This window comes from Cucurbita pepo, chromosome LG20 (assembly GCF_002806865.2).
Source record: "Cucurbita pepo subsp. pepo cultivar mu-cu-16 chromosome LG20, ASM280686v2, whole genome shotgun sequence".
In the NCBI taxonomy this organism is placed as follows: domain Eukaryota; kingdom Viridiplantae; phylum Streptophyta; class Magnoliopsida; order Cucurbitales; family Cucurbitaceae; genus Cucurbita; species Cucurbita pepo.
In genome coordinates this window covers 3,591,319-3,611,974 of record NC_036657.1, presented here as the reverse complement: position 1 = coordinate 3,611,974, position 20,656 = coordinate 3,591,319, and the positions used below count along the sequence as shown (strand labels likewise).

The window sequence follows — 20,656 nt, the reverse complement described above, 5'->3', positions numbered from 1 at the left end:
TAATTATAAAAATAAAATCATTAATTTTAAATACCCATGTATTTGATATTGTAATTAGCTAAAATAATAATTAAAAAATATATATGAAATTTCAAGTATCCTCAATTTAAGAAATATCTAATACATTTAATATATATATATATATCATAAAAACATTAATTCTAACTTTAATATATTAGTTAAATTTTAAAATTTGTGAAATTAAAAATTAAACGTCACTTTTTATAAGGCATTTTAAAAATTGAACTTGTATGTTTTATGATCATAGTTAGCCACCCTATAAATATAACTTTAAAGTAAATAGAAAATCTTAAAATATATTGATAAGTATCATAATTCTAGATTAATTTTGTAACCATCTAAGAATAAAATGAAGCATTTTACTATAATGTGCATGAATTGTTATAGCTCTCCCACAACCCCATTTTCACGATTTAGGCTACTCCTATTTTGCCCGCCGTTATTACGAGAATCGCGCTTTTGTTTTCTTTTCCTCTAGTTACGAAGATGTTCCAGTTATTCATGTTTCTTTTCCTCTAGCTACGAAGATGTTTCAGTTATTCAGGTTTCTTTTCCTCTAGCTACGAAGATGTTTCAGTTATTCAGGTTTCTTTTCCTCTAGCTACGAAGATGTTTCAGTTATTCAGGTTTCTTTTCCTCTAGCTACGAAGATGTTTCAGTTATTCAGGTTTCTTTTCCTCTAGCTACGAAGATGTTTCAGTTATTCAGGTTTCTTTTCCTCTAGCTACGAAGATGTTTCAGTTATTCAGGTTTCTTTTCCTCTAGCTACGAAGATGTTTCAGTTATTCAGGTTTCTTTTCCTCTAGCTACGAAGATGTTTCAGTTATTCAGGTTGTCTCTTGCCTGCCCATGGATTCAACAGCAGATCGAAAGGTTGACCTATTCAGAAGTCTCCGAATCTACACTTATTTTCAACTTCTCGAAGCATCATGTTTTGTCACATCTTTGAAGTTCACATCTTTTTTTGAAGTTCATATTGCATGATTGAACTGTGTCGATGAATGAGTGTTGAACCGACACAATTTGATTGCATACTACTTAATCCCCATGTGATGTAGGCGCATATGGGTAGGAATGCAGCTTAGTTGAGCAAAGCAAATTGCAGTAACCAACACCATTGGCACCGAATTCTTCAACCCACAGATTCCTCCAGAAATCGAAAACTTCACGAAAATGAATATACATCTCACTAAGATTTACAGTAACCATATCTCATCATTTAGAAGTAATCTAGAGGTGCTGCATAAGTTAGCAGGGGAGCTGTCTCTTAGTTATTTTCTTGAGCTCTCTAACATATCAAAAATTGACTAACATTTCAAGACTCCCAAGCTTTGAGTTGAGTTTCCAAAACTATTCCATTACTAGCCAGCCAGGTTTGATCAGGATATCTTGTTTGAAGTTGCGGCCAGTCACTGATGTCGACTCGCCCTGTCGACGGTAGCACTGCATAAGAAAAGAAATGCAAAACAGTTAAGCTCTTAGCACAACCAAGAATACAACAGACTAGACTACTGGTACTTGGAGATTGTTTGGGGAAGCTTTCAAATGCCAGAAATCTTACTCTATGGCTCGTTTAATAATCTAAACGTTTCTGGTTTCTTGTTTCCTCTTATTTAATAAAGAACAATGGAGCTACAAAATGATACAATAACACTTTTACTTGTGTTTTATAGAAGAAACTGAAAAGAAAAACACAAACAAGAAACAAAATTTCTATACAGTTCTGAAAATGTTTATGAAAAAGGATAATCACGAAATAAGAACGGTAACCAAACGCGTCTGTTTCTCAAAGATCGGTGAAAAGAAATGGGAAACCAGATAGGGGAGTAAATAGTTTCACTAATTTGGTCTTATAACATTTATCCAAAGGAGTAGCTCATCAATCCTCTTCCATCCCAGAACCATCAGGGGACGTAGGAAGCGAAATCATTTGGAGTGGTTCTATTGATAAACGTCATAAAAGCATCTGAAACGTGAGCGAGGACTATGCTAATAACATAGCAACCTTTTACTTAGTGACTAAAACACGAAATACTTGTGATCGTTCTAAATTTATGGGAAATAAATATGATATAAACTTCTAAAGGGTGCAGAAGTGCCATGTTACCAACCTTGTAACAGACAATTGTGTCATCGGGGTACATTGCGAACAATTTAGTTCCGAGGCGTGCATGACAAGAATCACAGAGGCTCTCATCATTGATCTGAACATGCCTTGATCTTTCCTCCAATCTGGCCAACCTCGCCTCAAGGTCTAGAGCACGGGAGGTACTATGTAAAATCTGGAAAAAGTAAGTAGTTAAAGCTTCTGCAGTTAGTCTACTCAGTTAAATCAATTGGGGTTTGACAACCGATGCGTAATAGCAGGAGGAGAGGAATGGAAGACTGCTGCTTCAGCGTCCTCTTCGGTTCCTTAATAGCGCTAAACGCTCAACAATGACACCACTAAACAAACTAATTTCACCAGAAATATTTCCCAATAGTTCACACATGTTCACACATTTTCCAAAATCTATACAATCAATGTGCATAGTTGTAGGAACTATCACCAAAAGAGAAACGTTCTTGTTGTCATTTTTTACTTCAGTAAAAGCTGTGGGGAGGGAGAGGAGGAGAAAGAGAATGAGAGAACCTGTCCTTGACGGTGATGATGAACTCGAGCTCTCAACACTTTTAATATTGTTTCTGAAGCAATTTGAAGCGGCATATCTGGCGATAAAGTCTGCACTTGAAACCAAATATTGATATGAACATAAAGGGTACAAATATTTACAAACAATCAGAAGAGGAACAGAAAAAGAAATCTAACGCAGTTTCGGTTTCTTCTCTATGGATCTTTTAAATTATTCTCCCTTCGTTTGGAGAGCTTTTCTGTAATTTTCTTTATGTGGATTCCTTAACTGACATTTTTTGTTTTCTTTTTTAAATCAAGGAAGTTGATGTTTATATATGCAGGAATAGGTGCATGCTTGAAGGATGCAGTATTTGATACCTCTAAGACTCGCAAAGGATCCAAAAATTCTCCATGGTTGTGGAGAAGGCGAACAGCAGCTTTAAACATAGGCTCCTTACCATTTTGAGGATCCAAATACATATCCAGTAACCTATAGTTGTCGTGTCGTAAGCACAAATCAATTTTTTTTAAAATGCACTGCGGTCTTAATCGTATCATTGAAAATGAAGTGTTTAAGGCACGTAAAACATAAAGAACAAAGATAAGCAAACAGAGGAAGAAAATTAACTGCATGTAGGCATCTGATCTGCCAATTTCAGCACAGTACTGCTCAGCAGCTTCACTGTCTTCAAGTTTCCTGACATATCAAATAATATTCTGTGAGTAATTGAATATCATGTTCATGTAAATGTATATTTAAAGTGTTGAATAATGCTGCAGGTGTTTGTACATTATAAATTCACATGAGAAGATATTCAAAGTCCAACACATGGCAGCTAACCAGGCAATTTATCTAAGTGAGACAATTATTCCAATGCCCAACGAAACCCAAAATCTACAGCTAAGTTTCTGGATTAGCGATTCGTATTTAGCATCTTTTGTAACTTAAGAACTGTTTAGAGTCTCATATGAAACTTACAAGGCTAGAATCCGGAGGACCAACGCCTCTTGCCCTAGTTTCCGGTATAGAATAGCCTGTCCAGTCAAACAGGGAAAAAAACGATTAAAAAGAAACACACACCAGTCTGTAAATAAATGCCAGCCTGACATGACCTTAAATAAAAGGCAAATCTGGCGTATAACAAAGCTTACTATACCAACATGCGTAAAGAATTGAGGCACGCCAAGTGTAAAAACGGAATTGATAGAAAACCTCAGATAAAAGATTTGTATAAAGGATAATCAATAAAATAATATCCGAACAACCTTTTCCAACCATAATTCTGATCCTTCAATCAAGTCTAGAACCTCTTCTGGATCATACAAATCTGAAGACTGTAAAAAGATCTGTAACCTTTCTCGGATTGGCTGTTCAAACATTGAGTTAATTCTCTGATCAGAAATTTTTGTGTCCGATGATGAATCAAGGTTTTGAGTACTTTCGACTTCAACTGCTGATTTGGCTAATGAGAGAGCATATAGTGAGTGGAAGTGAGGATCACAAGACTCTTTCTCTTCGATCAACCACTGAATATACCTAAAAAGATGTGGATGTCAACCAGAAAAGACCTTTATAAGAAGCAAAATACAAAAACTACGAAAAAAGAATATGCGTGTGTGTGTATGTGTACGTATATGCATATGAATGTATGTACACTTTGATGAGACAGAGAATATATTTATCAAAAGAGAAAGAACCCAGCCTAAAGACATTAGGGATCCCTAAGTCTAATTCGGAGGATTGACAAGGAAAGACCTTCAATCTAAGTGGATGAGTAATCACTGTATATTACAAAACGAATTGTGTAAGGCACCCTAAGAAAAAAAAAAATTATTTACAGCTCGAATTGGAGTTTGTTAAGCATGATTAGGCCTAGTTACCAGGAGAAAGAAAGAAGAAAAAAGGGAAGTAAAATGAAGTCAATTTAAGACGCACCTTTGAAGAATTTCTACCTTCTTGGGATCAATAGCCCTTATTATGTCATCTGAAATATAGGGGAAACGGGTTGCATTAACGTAAATGTATGTTTGGAGGGATGGGGGAATCAAAGTTACAACGGCGTAGAATAAAGATGATAGAATAGACTTAAAAACAATAATAATATCAAGAGTTGAAGTAAATGAATAGAAAAGCATAAAAATTCAATTATACAAATGAATGACCATTAAAAGAAAGAGTACTCTCAGCAGGTGGGGAACTGACTTAAGGATGTTCTCTCTCTCTTGGCACTCTCATTCCTACGTCTCTTGGATACAAATCCATTTTGGGTGATGCTCCACCTCTCTTATATTTCAATATGAAAATGAATGAGCTCTTTTCTCTTTTAGTTGGGGAGGTTGATTTTTTTTTTTTTGGATACCCTTCACATTCTTTCATTTTTTTTCTCAATGAAAGTATGGCTTCTCATAATATTAATTCAAAAAATAAAAAATGTGGCTGCTTCAACTGGAGTCTGTATAAGGCTAACTGCTCTATCTCCTAAACTTCTTAAGAGGACTTCTGACAGATTTTCCACCCTGATTTATCCAGTCATAGAGTAGGTTTCCTATCTGCTGAAGCTACTAGTTCCCGAGTTCTCGAAGGAAGGTGAAACCTTGAGGGAGCTACTAGAACCTACAAATGCTATATCAAGTATTAAATTGTTCGGTTAAGAGACAATTGAAGAATGATTCACTTACTAGGGGGGTCAAATGGTGGTATTTAGCCTAAATAAATCTAAGATAGCTGGAACTACATCGAAAAATATCCAATAAAAATGGAAGGAAAAACATGAGTGACTTCAAGTTCGCAAAAATACCTGGTGACAATTGAGATGATCTTTTTTCTGATGTCAAAATCTGAGTAGCAAAATGCTGGTTGATGTCTGCAATCTGATAGAAGCATACAGTTAAGATTAGCAAAATATTGCACCACGCCTCAGAATTCCTAGCAATTTTCAAAGTCCACTCAATAGTAAAGTTGGCATATACCCATCCAAGGTGCTGAAGAACCAATGCTTGATCAGACGACTCCTCGAGAATCTTTGATGCCTCTGCAGCAGCCATTTCCTTACCAGATATATCTACAACATTGTTATCCAGAGTACCTTCATCCATAGAGGAGTCCTTCAAAAGGCGAGATGGATAATTTCTTCCCAAGATACGCCAGATAGCAAGAGCCTTTGAGCTCATCCCTTTACTTGCATAAAGGAAAGCAAGTGTACGCAAATGTCCAGAGTCCTCTAATAAAGATTCCAACTCCTCCTGCACCGCCGATTGAAGTTGTCTGTTTTACAGTGCATAGGACCACTAAGGTTCTGCAATTACCACATCCTAACCATATCTATCTTGAGGCCATAATTAAACAAATGAAATGTTCATGGATTAATAAATTAAAATTTTCTAACAGCATTTAGTTTGACGGCAACTTTCCGTTTTTAGAAAGGGAAAAATTTTCATTGATGAAAGAAATGGGGAAGAAAAACTCCCAAAATAACCGAGAGGTGCATAACAAAAAGCTTTCCTATTGGAGATTAAGGTAGTAAGACTATAATCATAAACAAGCCATATAATCGTGCATCGGTAAAGAGCATGGAATACAATTAAATCCAAAAAAACCATCAAAATTTAGGGAAGAGCCCCTGGAAATTCTCCCATTTCATTCACACCAAAGAGTCAAGAAAAAAACTAGAAAAAATCACTGTTGAAAGCCAGCCACAACGTTTTCTTCACACCACGGAAAGGATGGTCCACAAAGATGGAAGCAAAAACACCATATATGTTACCAGGTATAGACATTGACTACCCAAAAGCATCCAGCATTACAAACCAGTAACAAGAAGCAAAAGAGAAGTGGGCAAATAGATGGCACAGATGTTCATCGCTAGAAAGGCACATACGTATCAAGAAGGTGAGAGGCAAATATAAGGCGTTCTCCTTTGAAGGCGATCAACGGTGTTGATACTCCCATGACAAAGTTCGCATAAGAAGATTTTAATTTTCTTAGGATAAGCGTCCCTCCAAATCACCGAATAAAGGTTGTGAAGAGATGAGTATTTAGAATGTATTAAATCCTACATCAATGATCGTACTGTGAAGGATTTAGGAGGGTCCAGAGGCTAAAACCACGAATCATCAATATTCCTTAATTAAGGAGGGAAAATAAGAGGCTGGCACATCAGCAACTTCATTGTCATTAAGGTTTCGACGAAGACCCAAATTCCAAGCACTAAGTTTGGCATTTCAAATTTATGCAACAGAATCATTTGGCCTAGAAGTTAATCAAAACAAACGTGGATAGCAGTGAGGCCGTATTGGCACTATAGCGGCAGATGGAGCATGTGATTAGTGGTCTTCTTATATCTTCCACAACACTCACCAATGTATCTAAAAATTTTCTCAGAGCGGATAGGAAGAGGGAGGTTTCGAATTGTAATCCAATCTCCATAGGTGCTCATTGTCTAATCACTAGAATAGTTTGGGGGTGTCATGGATAAAACTCAAGCTTAAGTTTACCAAATGAGGTCCATTCAGCATGGGTGCACAGCTGTGAGGCCGTATTGACGCTATAGCAGGTAGATGATGTCTTTATTATCTGGGAAAGGGCTTATGAAGAGTCGATTGACCATATTCTATAAGGAGGCTTTGATGTCGGTCCACGAGTCATGTGAATGGAGGCATCAGACAATAATTACCTCCTTCCAAAATGATAGGTAAAGGTTGTTGATTAGGTTGAAGGTGTGCCCCAGTTGTGGCTAGGGATTCGTGTTTTCTTGGGGCCTTGATCATGTTAATGGTCAAAAGGAGTAAAAATATGTTAACACAGCATACAGAAAATGTCTTCTTCAATATGACATGCATAACATAATGAGTAAAAATATGGAGGAACACATGTACACATAACTATTGAAAAGTAAACACAATAAAAGAGAACTGCATACCACAACACAACTGTTTGCCGAAGATGCCAGTTCTTCCATCTTATCAATAGAATTTAAAGTTCTATATAGGCACATTAATAGAGTGTCAACTCCCTCTCTAACGGCTGATGTTAATTCTTTTTGGTGGGATGCCTCGAAGTACCTATATTGACAGATAGAGATATTACTTTTCTTAATATATATAGAAAAAGATAGATAAATAAATAAATAAAGAAGAAGCAAAACTTATCACTGACTTTGCAAAAAGTAATGGCCACGTTATATTATCTAGAAGTGAACTACAGAAATGAAATACTAAGCTTTTTTTTCTTCATAATTTTTCTACAAGACTAACTTTATATCAATGAAAAGGAGAGAAAAAAACGAGAGGAAACATAAGGCTCTCAACAAAGGCTGCTAACTACAAGTGACAAGAAACCCAATCTCATAATTCCTTCAGAAAGAAGAAAATATCATATGTATACATATGTATGTCGGAATACATGATAAGAACAAAACGTATCATTGGAAAACAAAGGGAATACTGCCTAAATGGCCAGGGAAAGAGGAAACGCTCTGCCTGGGAGGTTAGAAAAATCTTCTCCAGTCCATGTTAATCAAAAAGTTGCTCTAATTACTAGAGAGGCATTCCAATTTCAGGCCATATTCTGTACATTTGGCCATAGATCATTAAAACGCTTTTTTTATACGGAAAAACTATGAAAGGATATAAACGGGCATGCGAAAAACTAGCATTAGCTAATTGCGTAGAAAGATGATGTACATGTCAAGGTGTTATATTTTCACCAGCAACCGTCCATGTTCATGTTCTCTTTTTCCTAGAACCAAATTTGTAATCAAAATAAGACGATACTAGCATTCTGCTAATTGTACTTCCACTGCCCCCTTGATCATGGCCACTGAACCTTCCTTCAAAAGATTTTCAACAGTTCTTGCAGTTTCTCTCTGGTATTCTTAATTAACCTAGTATAAGCCTAGAATCATATGGAGAAATGCTATGATACCCTATTATCATTCATTGGGCTGAAAAGAAATAGGAAGATCCTTCTTTAAGTTAAACATAGGAATATAGAAAGAAGAAGATTAAATGAGTTGCGAAAACAAACTTTTGACCCAGAAATAGCACAATCCTCATCACATTTTGCTCCAAAAAGAAAGGAACTTAAAGACAGAAAAAGGTCCACACTAATAAAAATATCTAAAAGAGAATCTTAACTAAAAAATCAATAAATAAAATACAAATACCTGACAATATGTTTTACGGCTGACTCCAACAAATCTGACCTACTTGGTGGATTCAAGAGAAAATCCTCATTTACAGCAGTTTCTACTCCTACTTTTTTAAGAAATGTGGCTCTTTGGATGGCAAGCAAGCCATCGTCTATAACATCTTCAAAAGGAGCAGGGGGAGGATGCATTGCCCAATACCGATTTCTGGGAATCTGAGAATTAAAAATTTGAAACACTAAAACTACAATATCGAAACGGTGAATTCTTTTCTAGAGAAAAGACACCAATAAATAATTTGAAACTAATTTGAACTCTCAAGTTGTGCATCTAGAAATAAAATGGACAACCAAAATTTTTGCCTTTAGAATACAAGGTAACAAAAGAATTAACAGAATCTACAAATTAAATATTTTATGGCATGGATGAATGTTTTGCTTCTTAGAAAAATACATACAAAGAGTAAGCGTTCTCTGACCAGCCGCATGTAAAACTTTATCCCGACCAATGTCGGCATCTTAATTTTTCTCTTTCAAATTCTCTAGTTCCTTTTCAAGTAGCCCAATATAAAAGTTGTGCTGCAGAACTTTTTTCCAATGAATTTTTTTTTTTTTTTTAATGTTTTTTGTAAGCAACAATTTCATTGATGTGTAATGAAATTATAAAAGGGGCAGACAGCATCAAGTTATTTAGGCCAATAGACATGATGCAAGGAAACTAATAATTAACATAAAGAGGAAGTACCAGCAGGGACCAACGATTTGGGTCCTTCATCACAAATGGAAATATTTCAGAAGGCTGCATTGTCTCAGATTGCAAAAAGTGATTTACAGCTTCCTCAAATTGCAAGTCAAAAAGCAAGAGAAATCCAATTTGAGCATGAACAAAGTATAGCATATCCTTGGACATTTCACCTGCACACTCTAGGTCCTCAGCCAAAGAGATTGCTTCCTTAAAATTCTTCCTTCTCAGCAAATCTTTAATTTGTTCATCACAAGGCACTTTTTTATAGCACATAACCTATGATTATCAAGCCAAGCAATAAAAGTTAACAGCAACTTTAAATAACAATTTAGAACTAGCTGAGAATCTAGAAACAATTAAATAAGCATCAGTCATGATGCTATATATAGACATATTCTTCCATGCAATACATTTTCAGTAGGCGTCACAATATATGAAAACAGAAAAGAGAATCACATGCCTCATATATATAAAGTTTCTTATGGATCATAATATTTATATCAGTTCCATCACATGCCTCACATATATAAAGTTTCTAAAATAAAATTTAATATTATACGAATAACCTTAAAAACCAAACATAGTAATGTCAAAAAAAATTCTAGTGAGAATAGTCAAGGTGTCCACAACTCCTCATGGGCACACACATATCAAAAATAAAAGACTTTTGGGGAAACACATTCTTTTCCATATTTTGTGAGTTATGAGTGGAAAATATCAGAGGTTGTTTGACACTAAATAGAGTGGGAAGAGATAAGAGAACTTATTTTTTAGCTTCAACAAGGTGCTGGGTCAAAACTAGCTTGTGTCTAAACCTCACATTGGATAAATTCCAATTTGAGGGGTTCATTGTCAACTCTTCGAATTTTGAGCTATAATACTTTTGTATTTTTCATTCATAAATGAAAGGTCAATTGCTTTTCCATTTCCCATTTTCTTTCTCTAACTGCTCTTTCGCTTTGGCTTTAAGGGGCCGATCTTCACTACCTTTAGCTAGTCCACTACTTTGTCTAGGCAATCGCTTGCCTTGCTTGCCTCTGTTTTGGTTGGTCGTTCATTCAAGATGGAGAAGAAAATCCTTGGGCTCAACTTTACTAATTGGAACAACAGGAGCATTTTTTAGGAAAAAAAGACTCAACTTCTATTTCCAAAATATGAAAGAATCCAAGGGAACAAAGCCCACAACAAGGAACAACCCTACATAAAAGGACTCCAATCAAGCAAAATAAGACCTACCCAATAATTATAGAAGGAATTCGTCACTGACACCCAAAGGGAAACATTGAATCTTACAAGGGACCAAGCATCAAAAGACTCTCAATCAACCCCTTTGAAGATTCTACTATGCCTCTCCCCCCAAATACATCACAACAAAGCGAATGTCCCGGCTTGCCATAAAAAAACTTTATTTCCTCAATACAGAGAAACAACAGGAGCTCTTGTATCTTCAAGAATAAAGAGAACTGCCTGGACAACTTCTTTGATTTTTTATCTTCTTTGGCTCTCACTTGGTGTAAATTTGTAAATATTATACCTACGTTTCCAGCTATAAATAGCCTATCTTCGCTGTGCATTTTTTTTTTAATTTCCTTAGGATAGGATAGTTTTTCTCCCTCCTTTTCTAATTTCATCTCATCATTGGAATGCACACCTAAAGTATATATATACTTTCTCTAATTCTACAAGATCGATCGCACAGCTCAATATTTATCTGCAAATTGATCTGTTTTATGTAAAACAGTTATAACATCTATTGATCTAGTGAATTTCTTACCCTGTGTTGTATCGCAGGCCTTCAAATTGCAAGACAAAATAAAATTTTCTTGGACTTAATAAATGGGCATACCTTGTTAGTCACAGCAACGGCAATAACATCACCACTGCCATCTTCCTCGTCCACAACAATGCAAGGCTCAATTCCGCTTCCATTAAAAGTAATAGTTTGAATACAACTACCAGTATTCCTATGATACAACTTCAGCTGCCCACTACTTGCAACAACCACATACGAAGATATCTCAGCAACAGAATTTGGGAGGTCATGAAACACGAGACTCCCACCAACGGGTTGACCGTACGCATTAACAGTGATGCCTACTCTATCCATCAATAGTAGCACTTTCCACTCTTTCTGCAACAATTTAAGGCATGGAGGACTCGATAACTCTGGTAATTTGAATATTAAACTATTCGCTCCTGTAACACATGAAACGAGATAATAGCCACTAGCCGTTCCAACGATTATTGAATCATTGAGCCACACCATTGTTGAAACTCCTTCAGTACACTGTAACTCTTTCAAAATTAGAAGGGACTCATTGGCATCACTAATACCTCGCTCGTTTCTACCAGTTCGACGACCTAGAACAACTTCAAATAAAATCAACCTTTTACCAACTAGAGCTGCAAAAACGCAATTACTTTCTTCCTGCGGCCATTCTGACTCCTTGATTTTCAAGCCATTTGTTCGTATTCCACTTCCCAGTCTCTGCAAAAGCCTTTGCCTTGGGCTCCCTAATCCAGAATTACTATCCGCCCTCCCATACAAGCTAGAACACTCAGACTCACTACTCCTAATTCGTTTCGTAATCAAAGAAACCCCTTTCAAACCGGTCAACCTCTTTACTGGCACTAAAAGAAGTGAATCAACAATATACAGAAACCCATCGGAACAAAGTACTAAAACCTTATCAATTCCACGAAGAACATTCAAATACACAATTGAGGAAACGCTAACCGCAACACTCCTAACAAGTGAAAACCCCTCCGATGAAGAGACAACTCTAGAAGCAGCATCCAAGCCGGTTGTTTCCGAACCAAGTGCGGTAAAACTTGAAGATTCCGGAGTTGCAGAGAATAAGATAAGTGCCCCAGATTTAGTTCCGGCGAAAATTAGGGTCTGGGAATCAGAGAGAGGGGAGAGGGCGAGAGATCTAATTGAAGTACGAAAATGAGTGGATATATCGAACTCCTCACCGAGTGGTTCAAGAACAGCCCTTTCGGGCTTGGCCATTGAGTGGGAGAGAAGCAAATTGATCCTCCAGAATGCTAGCTCAGAAACGGCATTAATGGAAGATGAAGATGGACGAAGGTAGCTGATCTGAACTGGTTGTTTGATCGGAAGTTGGGGCGTTCTTTCGTTGGTAAATTGGGCAAAATGTCATTTCAACGTTACCAAAGAGCCCCCATTTTCTTTTTCTCCTTTCAATATTCCTTTTCCGTTGGTAAATTTTGGAAATTTAAACCATCTAGATAAATAATCAAATCAATCTATAATTAGGGCTATTTTAATTTTTTTTTTTTTTTAATAAAAGTAACAATTAGTTGGTAAAATATCTGTATTTTTGTTTATTTATTTATTTTTAAATATTTGATTAAGATTTACCATTCAATTTTAATATATTCTAAATAGTTAAATATTAATTTTTAAGAGTAATTAAATAATAAATAATAAAATAATAACTATAAAATTAAATTAAATTAAATATACGTATATATATATATAACTGTCTCATAAATTAAAAACGTATAATTGTATTGAATTTTTTGGATTATTATTATTATTATTATTTTATAGATCATCCTTAACATTTGCCAATTTTGTTAATAGTTAACAAATATATTTTTTTTAAAATAAAATAATGATAATTAGAATATTAAAAAAGGTTAAAGTTTACTAGACTTGGCCAATATACTTTAAATATTTAATTTGATTTTTATATTTTTAATAAATCTTAAAATTATTCTTAATTTTTATCGAATTTGTTAAATAATAATAACTTTCATGTAAAACAAATATACTTTAGGAATATATTTTCAAATGATATTTTAACCCTAATAAATAATAGAGAAATTGAAAAAGAATCAACCAAATGATATTTTAACCTAATTAAAATTATGAAAATTTATATATTTGGTACCGAGGTTTAGGATAAGCCGCATTTTTAATATTCTAATTAATATATATATATATATATATATATATATATATGTATGTATATATATATATGTATGTATATATATATATGTATGTATATATATATATGTATGTATAATTATTAAACATCAATTATAAGTTAAGATTTTTTGTATCAAATTTTACTAAGTTCAACTAAGTTTCTTCGTCAAAAATTTCAAGATTCCGCGCGGCCGAAATTTGATACAAATATAAAGGGGTTCGACAAGAGAGTCTTTCGAGGTTTCAGAGTGAAGGAGAATTAATAGGAGTAAGTAGCTCAGGTTGCCCCATTACCAAATTAGATGTTTGAATGTGAGCTATACTCTGAAGTGGCCACCTTTACTCAATTAGGAGTAAGTAGCTCAGGTTGTCCCATTACCAAATCAGATGTTTGAATGTGAGCTATACTCCGAAGTGGCCACCTTTGCTCAATTTGGGTTGGACCTTAATGAGTTGTTAACTTCATTCAGGTAGATACTGCAATTATGTCTTGAACAAAGATTGGTCCTCGAGTGCAAAGGCAGAAGGGAGCCCTATAAGGCCATTCCTCAATGGCGAATGTCAAACTACTAATCTTGATACCGACTCAACGATCTATAATAAAAGTACAAAATATCATAGTATTACATGTGAAATACCTAAAATGTCATCGACAAAGATGATTCTTTTATTTAGGAAGACGTGCTATTAGATGATGGGACACTCAATTTAATGGTGACAATTCCATTACGAATTCCTCCCAAATAGAAATGGACAAGCCCGAGATCTCGACATTAACAAACTTGGCAGAGTACTCATACGTTTTTCTGATGCCTGAATTACCATCCAAGTTTGCGCCCTTGCTTATATCTAAGCCAAGGCCACCCATGTTCTTAGGCCTTTCAAAGCCTACAATGGTCACCTTGTCAATGATCATCTTCTGGCTCAAAGCAAATCCTCCATTTATGACCTGAGATTTGATCAGTAACTTACTCCCAACTGCTTCACTGTAAAATCTTACCAGACTCCAATTACCTCCCTCTTCTCCCATTTCCACCACTTCTCCATCATCCAAGAACACCTCTCCAGAGCTGCTCTGACCATTGCTGACGACTACCAAAAGCTTGAACGCTGTCTTTCGAGCTGCTTGTGTTGTCGTTGCCTCTCCGTGTAATGCCAATATGTTTCCTTCCCTGACGTGCACGTTTATATGATCAGCAGGTGCGTCTAGAGTGATTTGCTGCCCTGAATTTACAGCCACTGACTCGGAATAGTTAAAGAGGCTAAACCAGTTTCCTGCAGGAAAATATGCATCAACAGAAATAGCTCCCTCCTTCAGAACTGGAGAAATCAATACACCTGCTCCAAGTAGAAACTGGGAGTTGATTTCATAGGTCCTGATATCCTGAGGGAATGAGAAGAAGAGAGGGCGTGCAATTGGTGTCCCCTTTTTGTGTGCCTCATACATCAACGTGTAGATGTAAGGAAGTAAGCTATAGCGAAGTGCAAGCACCTTCCTGGCTGATGCAGCAACTGTATCCCAAAGATAAAGCTCTTGACGAATGGATCCTTTGTCAGAATGATCTCTAGCAAATGGGTAAAATGCACCTAACTGCAAAAGTTAAACAAGTTTTTGTTGAGGATTGTTGGGAGGGAGTCCCACGTTAGCTAATTTAGGGAATGATCATGAGTTTATAACTAAGTAACACAATCTCCGTTGGTATGAGACCTTTGGGGGAAGCCCAAAACAAAGCCATGAGAGCTTATGTTCAAAGTGGACAATATCATACCATTATGGAGAGTCGTGATTCCTAACATGGTATCAGAGTCATGCCCTTAACTTAGCCATATGCCAATAAAATCTTCAAATGTCAAACAAAGAAATTGTGAGCCTCGAAAGTGTACTCAAAAGTGACTCAAATGTCGAACAAAGGGTGTACTTTGTTCGAGAACTCCAAAGAAAGAGTCAAGCCTCGATTAAGGAGAGGTTGTTCGAGGGCTCCATAGGCCTCGGGGGAGGCTCTATAGTGTACTTTGTTCGAGGGGAGGATTGTTGAAGATTGTTGGGAGGGAACCCCACATTGGCTAATTTAGAGAATAATCATGGGTTTATAACTAAGGAACACAATCTCCGTTGGTATGAGGCCCTTTGGGGAAGCCTAAAGCAACGCCACGAGAGCTTATGCTCAAAGTGGCTAATATCATACCACTGTGGAGATTCATGATTCCTAAGAGTTTTGATTCCAGTGAATTGTATAGAGAACTTCGCACCTGAATCCAACGTCGGCAAAGCTCTTCCGTCGTATCTCTAGAAAATCCACATATGTCAGCACCAACCATTGGAATTCCAAAGAGTCCAAAGTTCAAAATGGATGGAATTGTGTAACCTAAATCATTCCAAGTCGCAGCATTATCTCCGGTCCAATGTGCTGTGTACTTCCCAGAGCCTACAAAAGTTGATCTTGACAGAACAAATGGTCTTTTGCCCGTTACTTTTACTAATGAGGCATGAGTAGCCTTTGACTCCAAGAAACCATATAAGTTATGAGTATTATACTCTGTCAAGTTACCAAAATGAAGACTTGATGCTGGCACAGTCCTATTGTTAATTGGACGTTGGACTCCAGCATTGTTAATCTTGTAAGGAGGGTTATCAAGATTAGAAAATGAGCTGGTTGAAGAGGTTATAAAATTTGATATCTCATTCATATCAATCCAAAGACCATCAAACGGAACAATATCTCGAAATAATTTAATCTCATCACCCCAGAAAATCTCACTGTTTGGATGAAGAAAATCAGGGAAGTAAACAGGTCCAGGCCAAACCTCACCCAAGTATGGAACCCCGTCATATTTTATAAAGATATCAGCTTCTATCCCTCGGATGTATGTTCCATATGTCTTGTTTGTACTAATACCTGCAGAACATAAACAGTATAAGAAAATACATGAACATAAACAGTATAAGAAAATACATGAACATAAACAATAAATGAAAACGATTGCACTGCTAAAAACACACCGGGATCCAAGATGAGCACATATTTTTGTCCATTTTGATGAAGATTATCAACAAAGTTCTTCATTTTCTCCACGGGAAAATTGATGGGATCAAAAGTGAAGTCCTTATACCCATCCATGTAATCAATGTCTGTCCACATAACTTCAAGAGGTATGCCGGCTTTGGCATAACGAGCAACTACAGTCTCAATATCAGAAACATTCTTGTAGCCATAACGACATTGGTGAAAACCTTCAGACAAGAACGATTTGTTAATTACTTGTTACTGTAATATTGCATTAGAGTTCAAATGAATAGAACGTGCTTTCTTTTTCATAAAGTGATTGCACATATCCCCAAGAACATGAACATGGTGCTTGAATTCTCAAAAATAAAGTGATTATAACAAGAAACTGGCTAGTATCAGCTCACTTAGGTCTGAATTCGCTATAACAAGAGCATGAACATGAACATGAACATGGACATGGTGTTTGAATTCTCAAAAAATAAAGTGATTATAACAAGCAACTGGCTAGTATCAGCTCACTTAGATCTGAATTCGCTATAACAAGAGCATGAACATGAACATGAACATGGACATGGTGTTTGAATTCTCAAAAAAAAAGTGATCATACAAGCAACTGGCTAGTATCAGCTCACTTAGGTCTGAATTCGCTATAACAAGAGCATGAACATGAACATGAACATGGACATGGTGTTTGAATTCTCAAAAAATAAAGTGATTATAACAAGCAACTGGCTAGTATCAGCTCACTTAGATCTGAATTCGCTATAACAAGAGCATGAACATGAACATGAACATGGACATGGTGTTTGAATTCTCAAAAAAAAAGTGATCATACAAGCAACTGGCTAGTATCAGCTCACTTAGGTCTGAATTCGCTATAACAAGAGCATGAACATGAACATGAACATGGACATGGTGTTTGAATTCTAAAAAATAAAGTGATTATAACAAGCAATTGGCTAGTATCAGCTCACTTAGGTCTGAATTCACTATAAGAATCAATATTGAGAAATATCTTCTCTTATCGCTTTCATATAGGAAAGACTCGATTAAAGAACAGAAAGTCAATTGTAGAAATGTCAGTTTCTATTCAAATTCATTGTCTCTTTAAAAGCCACAGGATCAAATCATTGACCTGATGTTGCAAAAACTAGAGGAAAGAACGTGAACAAATCCCCAATCCTTGAAATCTTCCAATCTATTAAATTGAACTTATCGGTTTGATACACAAATTCAAAAGAACCATGCAATTGCAAACACTAACTGTTGCTGTAGATGAAATCTCAAAATAATCTCACAGACATAAATATCGAGACAATAGGAAGACTTACCAAACGACCAATAAGGCACGGGTGCAGGCCGCCCAATAAGCTCCGTATACTGATCTATCACTGATATCGGTGACGGACCCGCAAAGAAGTATAAATCAATGATTCCACCAATAGCCTTGTAGCTAATCCTATCTCCACTGTATATAATATCCATACCATTACTGTTCAGTAACAGAACTCCATGCGTCGTCCCTGCCGCAACTTTACCATCGCGAGACGGCGACCGGACGTCAATGTAGAAGGGATGAGCACCATAGAGGTTCACGTCAGTATTAACACTACCGATATCGGCGTTCCAAAGCGTCAAAGTTTTACTTTTATCCGGCACGAGCTTGAACGACTTCCTGGTTTGCTCGCCAATGCCAAACAAAGACGATCTGTCCTTGGGAAGCGAAGAGGATAGTTGAATGTATTGGTCCTTGAAGACAAGAAAAGTCTCCGAATCGGAGAAATTAGGCGATGTGTCGAAGAGGACATCGCCAGATGATCGCCGGTGCACGGAAAAGCCGAACGGTGCGGTGTCGTGGAGGCTGAAAATGAGATCGGAAGCCGGATCGGAAATGACAGAGGTTTCCGGTGAGCCGACGTCTCTTTCCGGCAGGGAGCGGATACGGGAGTTCGATCGACGGGGAATTATCTCGTCCGGTACTTCCCATCGTTCCCGATTTGAGTCTGTTATTCGCACTCTCAGCCGATCTTTGGTTTCAAAACTGCAATAACATATTTTATTTATTTATTTTACAATTAATTATTTTTTCCCTTAAACTAAAAAAATTTAAAAAAAAATTTAAAAATTAAAATTAAAATTAATTAAAAATAATTCTTATTTCTAAAATTATATATAAAATATTAAAAATGTTTAAATATGTATTTATGAAATAAAAAATAAAAAATGTAGATACATTTTTGAAAATATTAAATATAAATTTGAAAGTTTAAATATTAAAAAATCATATTTATAATTAATGAAAAATTATATATATTTTTTTAAATAATTTTATAAAAGTGCTGAGAATATTTTATATTTATAAATAAATAAAAGAAGCAGAAGAAATTCACCTGGCTTGGATGCTAAGTCTCTCAACGTCAGGTCCGTAGACGGACGATTTTTCGATCAGGTCAAGATCGGCGGTCAACGACTTTCCGGTAGGGTCAACACGCCCCGATCTAACTCGGTATCCATATCCGACGGCCGAGTTTTCTCTCTGCTCGCCGGCGGCGAACGGGAGAGATGCAGTTAGACGAAAGAAGCAAGTGAAAAGGAAGAGTACGACGGCGGAGAGTAAACGACGGCGACGGAGAAAAGCTTGGAGAGATTTGGAACCAGTCGCCATTGTTGTCGAGCTGTAAGGGTGAGTTCTTCTTCTTATCTTCTTGCAAAAAATGTCACTATCCATTGTTGACAAATACGTTTTAGCTTCTTATTTCATTCCTTCTTTTAATTTTTTTTTTCCCTCTTTTTTAATTTAGCCAATGACAGCTTCCGAAGGTTATCGGGTTAAAATTTACTTAGCTTTATCGTTCGTTTTTTCAAAATTAGCTATAAAAATCTGTTAAATTATTCTACGAATAGTTATAGATCGACACATCAAGTTAGGTTTAGCAACCGCGTAACTGGAGTCTAAAAGTTGAAACATGACAATACTATCCTACAGACGAAAATGCGGAAAACTATCTAATAATGACTTGCTTTCCATGGCCTTCTAACCCGAGCACGTGAATCGTGCATGAATCCTTTACTTTTACTTGAAAAATGTTAAACATAAGATGAGTGCTTATCTCACGGTTGGGATCGGAAAATGTATTTATATGAAATATGCATTATGATGGGTTGACCTTATCGGTGGACCTCATATTTATTAGATGTTTTTTAGGCTCTATTTTTTTTTTTTTTTTCTGGATAGGGTTGGATATATAGTATTTCTTGACACACGGTTCACTCACGTGCGCATGAACTCACTAGACGGGCTCGTTAACGTAAGCCCTAGGCCTACTTTATTTTATTTGGAGTCGTTTTGTCAGGTGTTTGGTATGAAGGTCGCGAAAGATAGATGAATAAATCGAGACCACCTCTGAATAAAAGTGATTCTAAAGATATAATAATTGGAATTACTAGTAATACCAAGAAGGGCAGTGCATCTTGTTTTTAGATGGCTCAATCATAAGAACTCCAAAAAGTTATACGTATTTAGTTGAGAACAATTTTATATTAAGTGACCTCCTAGAAATTTTCTTAATAAGGGTGTGAGCGAGGATAAATCAGATTAAACTGATCCGTTCGGTCTGTGGACATAGTCTTTACTCTTAGGTGTTGAATTTGAATACTAAATCTTAAATATAATGTGCTACAAGATGTGTATGTCTTCTTATGATTTTTCCCGTTTTTTGTGCTACTTTGCTCTTAACTGTGCAGGAATATGAATAAAAGACGTGTGTGTGTGCATCCACTCGAAAACACCTGCCTATAGGATGGTATTGCCTCAATAACAAGTTTGTGAGGTGCCGCTACAGCTAAATAAAAGGAGAAAGATGTCCCGTCCCTTCTTTATGCACATTCATATAAATAGCTAGACACAAAGGTGTACAATATGTGTGGTGATGTTTGATGCCTCTTTATAGACCTCGGTTATTGCCTTTCACTTAATCAGTAAACCAAAGTAGTCTTTGTAGCTAATTAGGATTGTTTCGGGTTAGGAATGTTAGCGACTTCATTTATTATCGAATGAGGGTGTCCCAATGTGGCTGTTGTTTAATAATGATTGAATGTAGATTAAAAAATTTACACGTCCTTCTTAAGTGTTCGATACAAATTCAGGTTCTTTCATACATCCCAA

At 36.2% G+C, this 20,656-nt stretch overlaps 2 protein-coding genes and 1 long non-coding RNA gene across 3 annotated transcripts; 1 reads left to right on the top strand and 2 right to left on the bottom strand.

Annotated features, from left to right (window-relative positions):
* Positions 1-1,106: 1,106 nt before the first annotated feature.
* Positions 1,107-12,721, bottom strand: LOC111782898 (transforming growth factor-beta receptor-associated protein 1). The gene is made up of 14 exons (XM_023663735.1): positions 11,372-12,721; positions 9,526-9,801; positions 8,800-8,996; positions 7,555-7,696; positions 5,606-5,878; positions 5,434-5,506; positions 4,572-4,620; positions 3,902-4,172; positions 3,615-3,670; positions 3,264-3,332; positions 3,014-3,125; positions 2,654-2,743; positions 2,133-2,303; positions 1,107-1,464 (listed from the first exon to the last, which is right to left on the bottom strand). The coding sequence occupies exons 1-14, from the start codon at positions 12,536-12,538 to the stop codon at positions 1,372-1,374; spliced, it is 3,039 nt and encodes a 1,012-aa protein (XP_023519503.1). The 5' UTR covers positions 12,539-12,721; the 3' UTR covers positions 1,107-1,371.
* A 1,321-nt stretch (positions 12,722-14,042) lies between these two features.
* LOC111783419 (alpha-glucosidase) lies at positions 14,043-19,245 on the bottom strand. The gene is made up of 5 exons (XM_023664342.1): positions 18,882-19,245; positions 17,823-18,532; positions 16,485-16,715; positions 15,734-16,380; positions 14,043-15,074 (listed from the first exon to the last, which is right to left on the bottom strand). Exons 1-5 carry the CDS (start codon positions 19,217-19,219, stop codon positions 14,187-14,189), a joined length of 2,814 nt encoding a protein of 937 aa, XP_023520110.1. The 5' UTR covers positions 19,220-19,245; the 3' UTR covers positions 14,043-14,186.
* LOC111783420 lies at positions 18,880-20,444 on the top strand. The gene is made up of 2 exons (XR_002813373.1): positions 18,880-19,174; positions 20,236-20,444. It is a non-coding gene; the product is annotated as an uncharacterized LOC111783420 (long non-coding RNA).
* Positions 20,445-20,656: the final 212 nt, after the last annotated feature.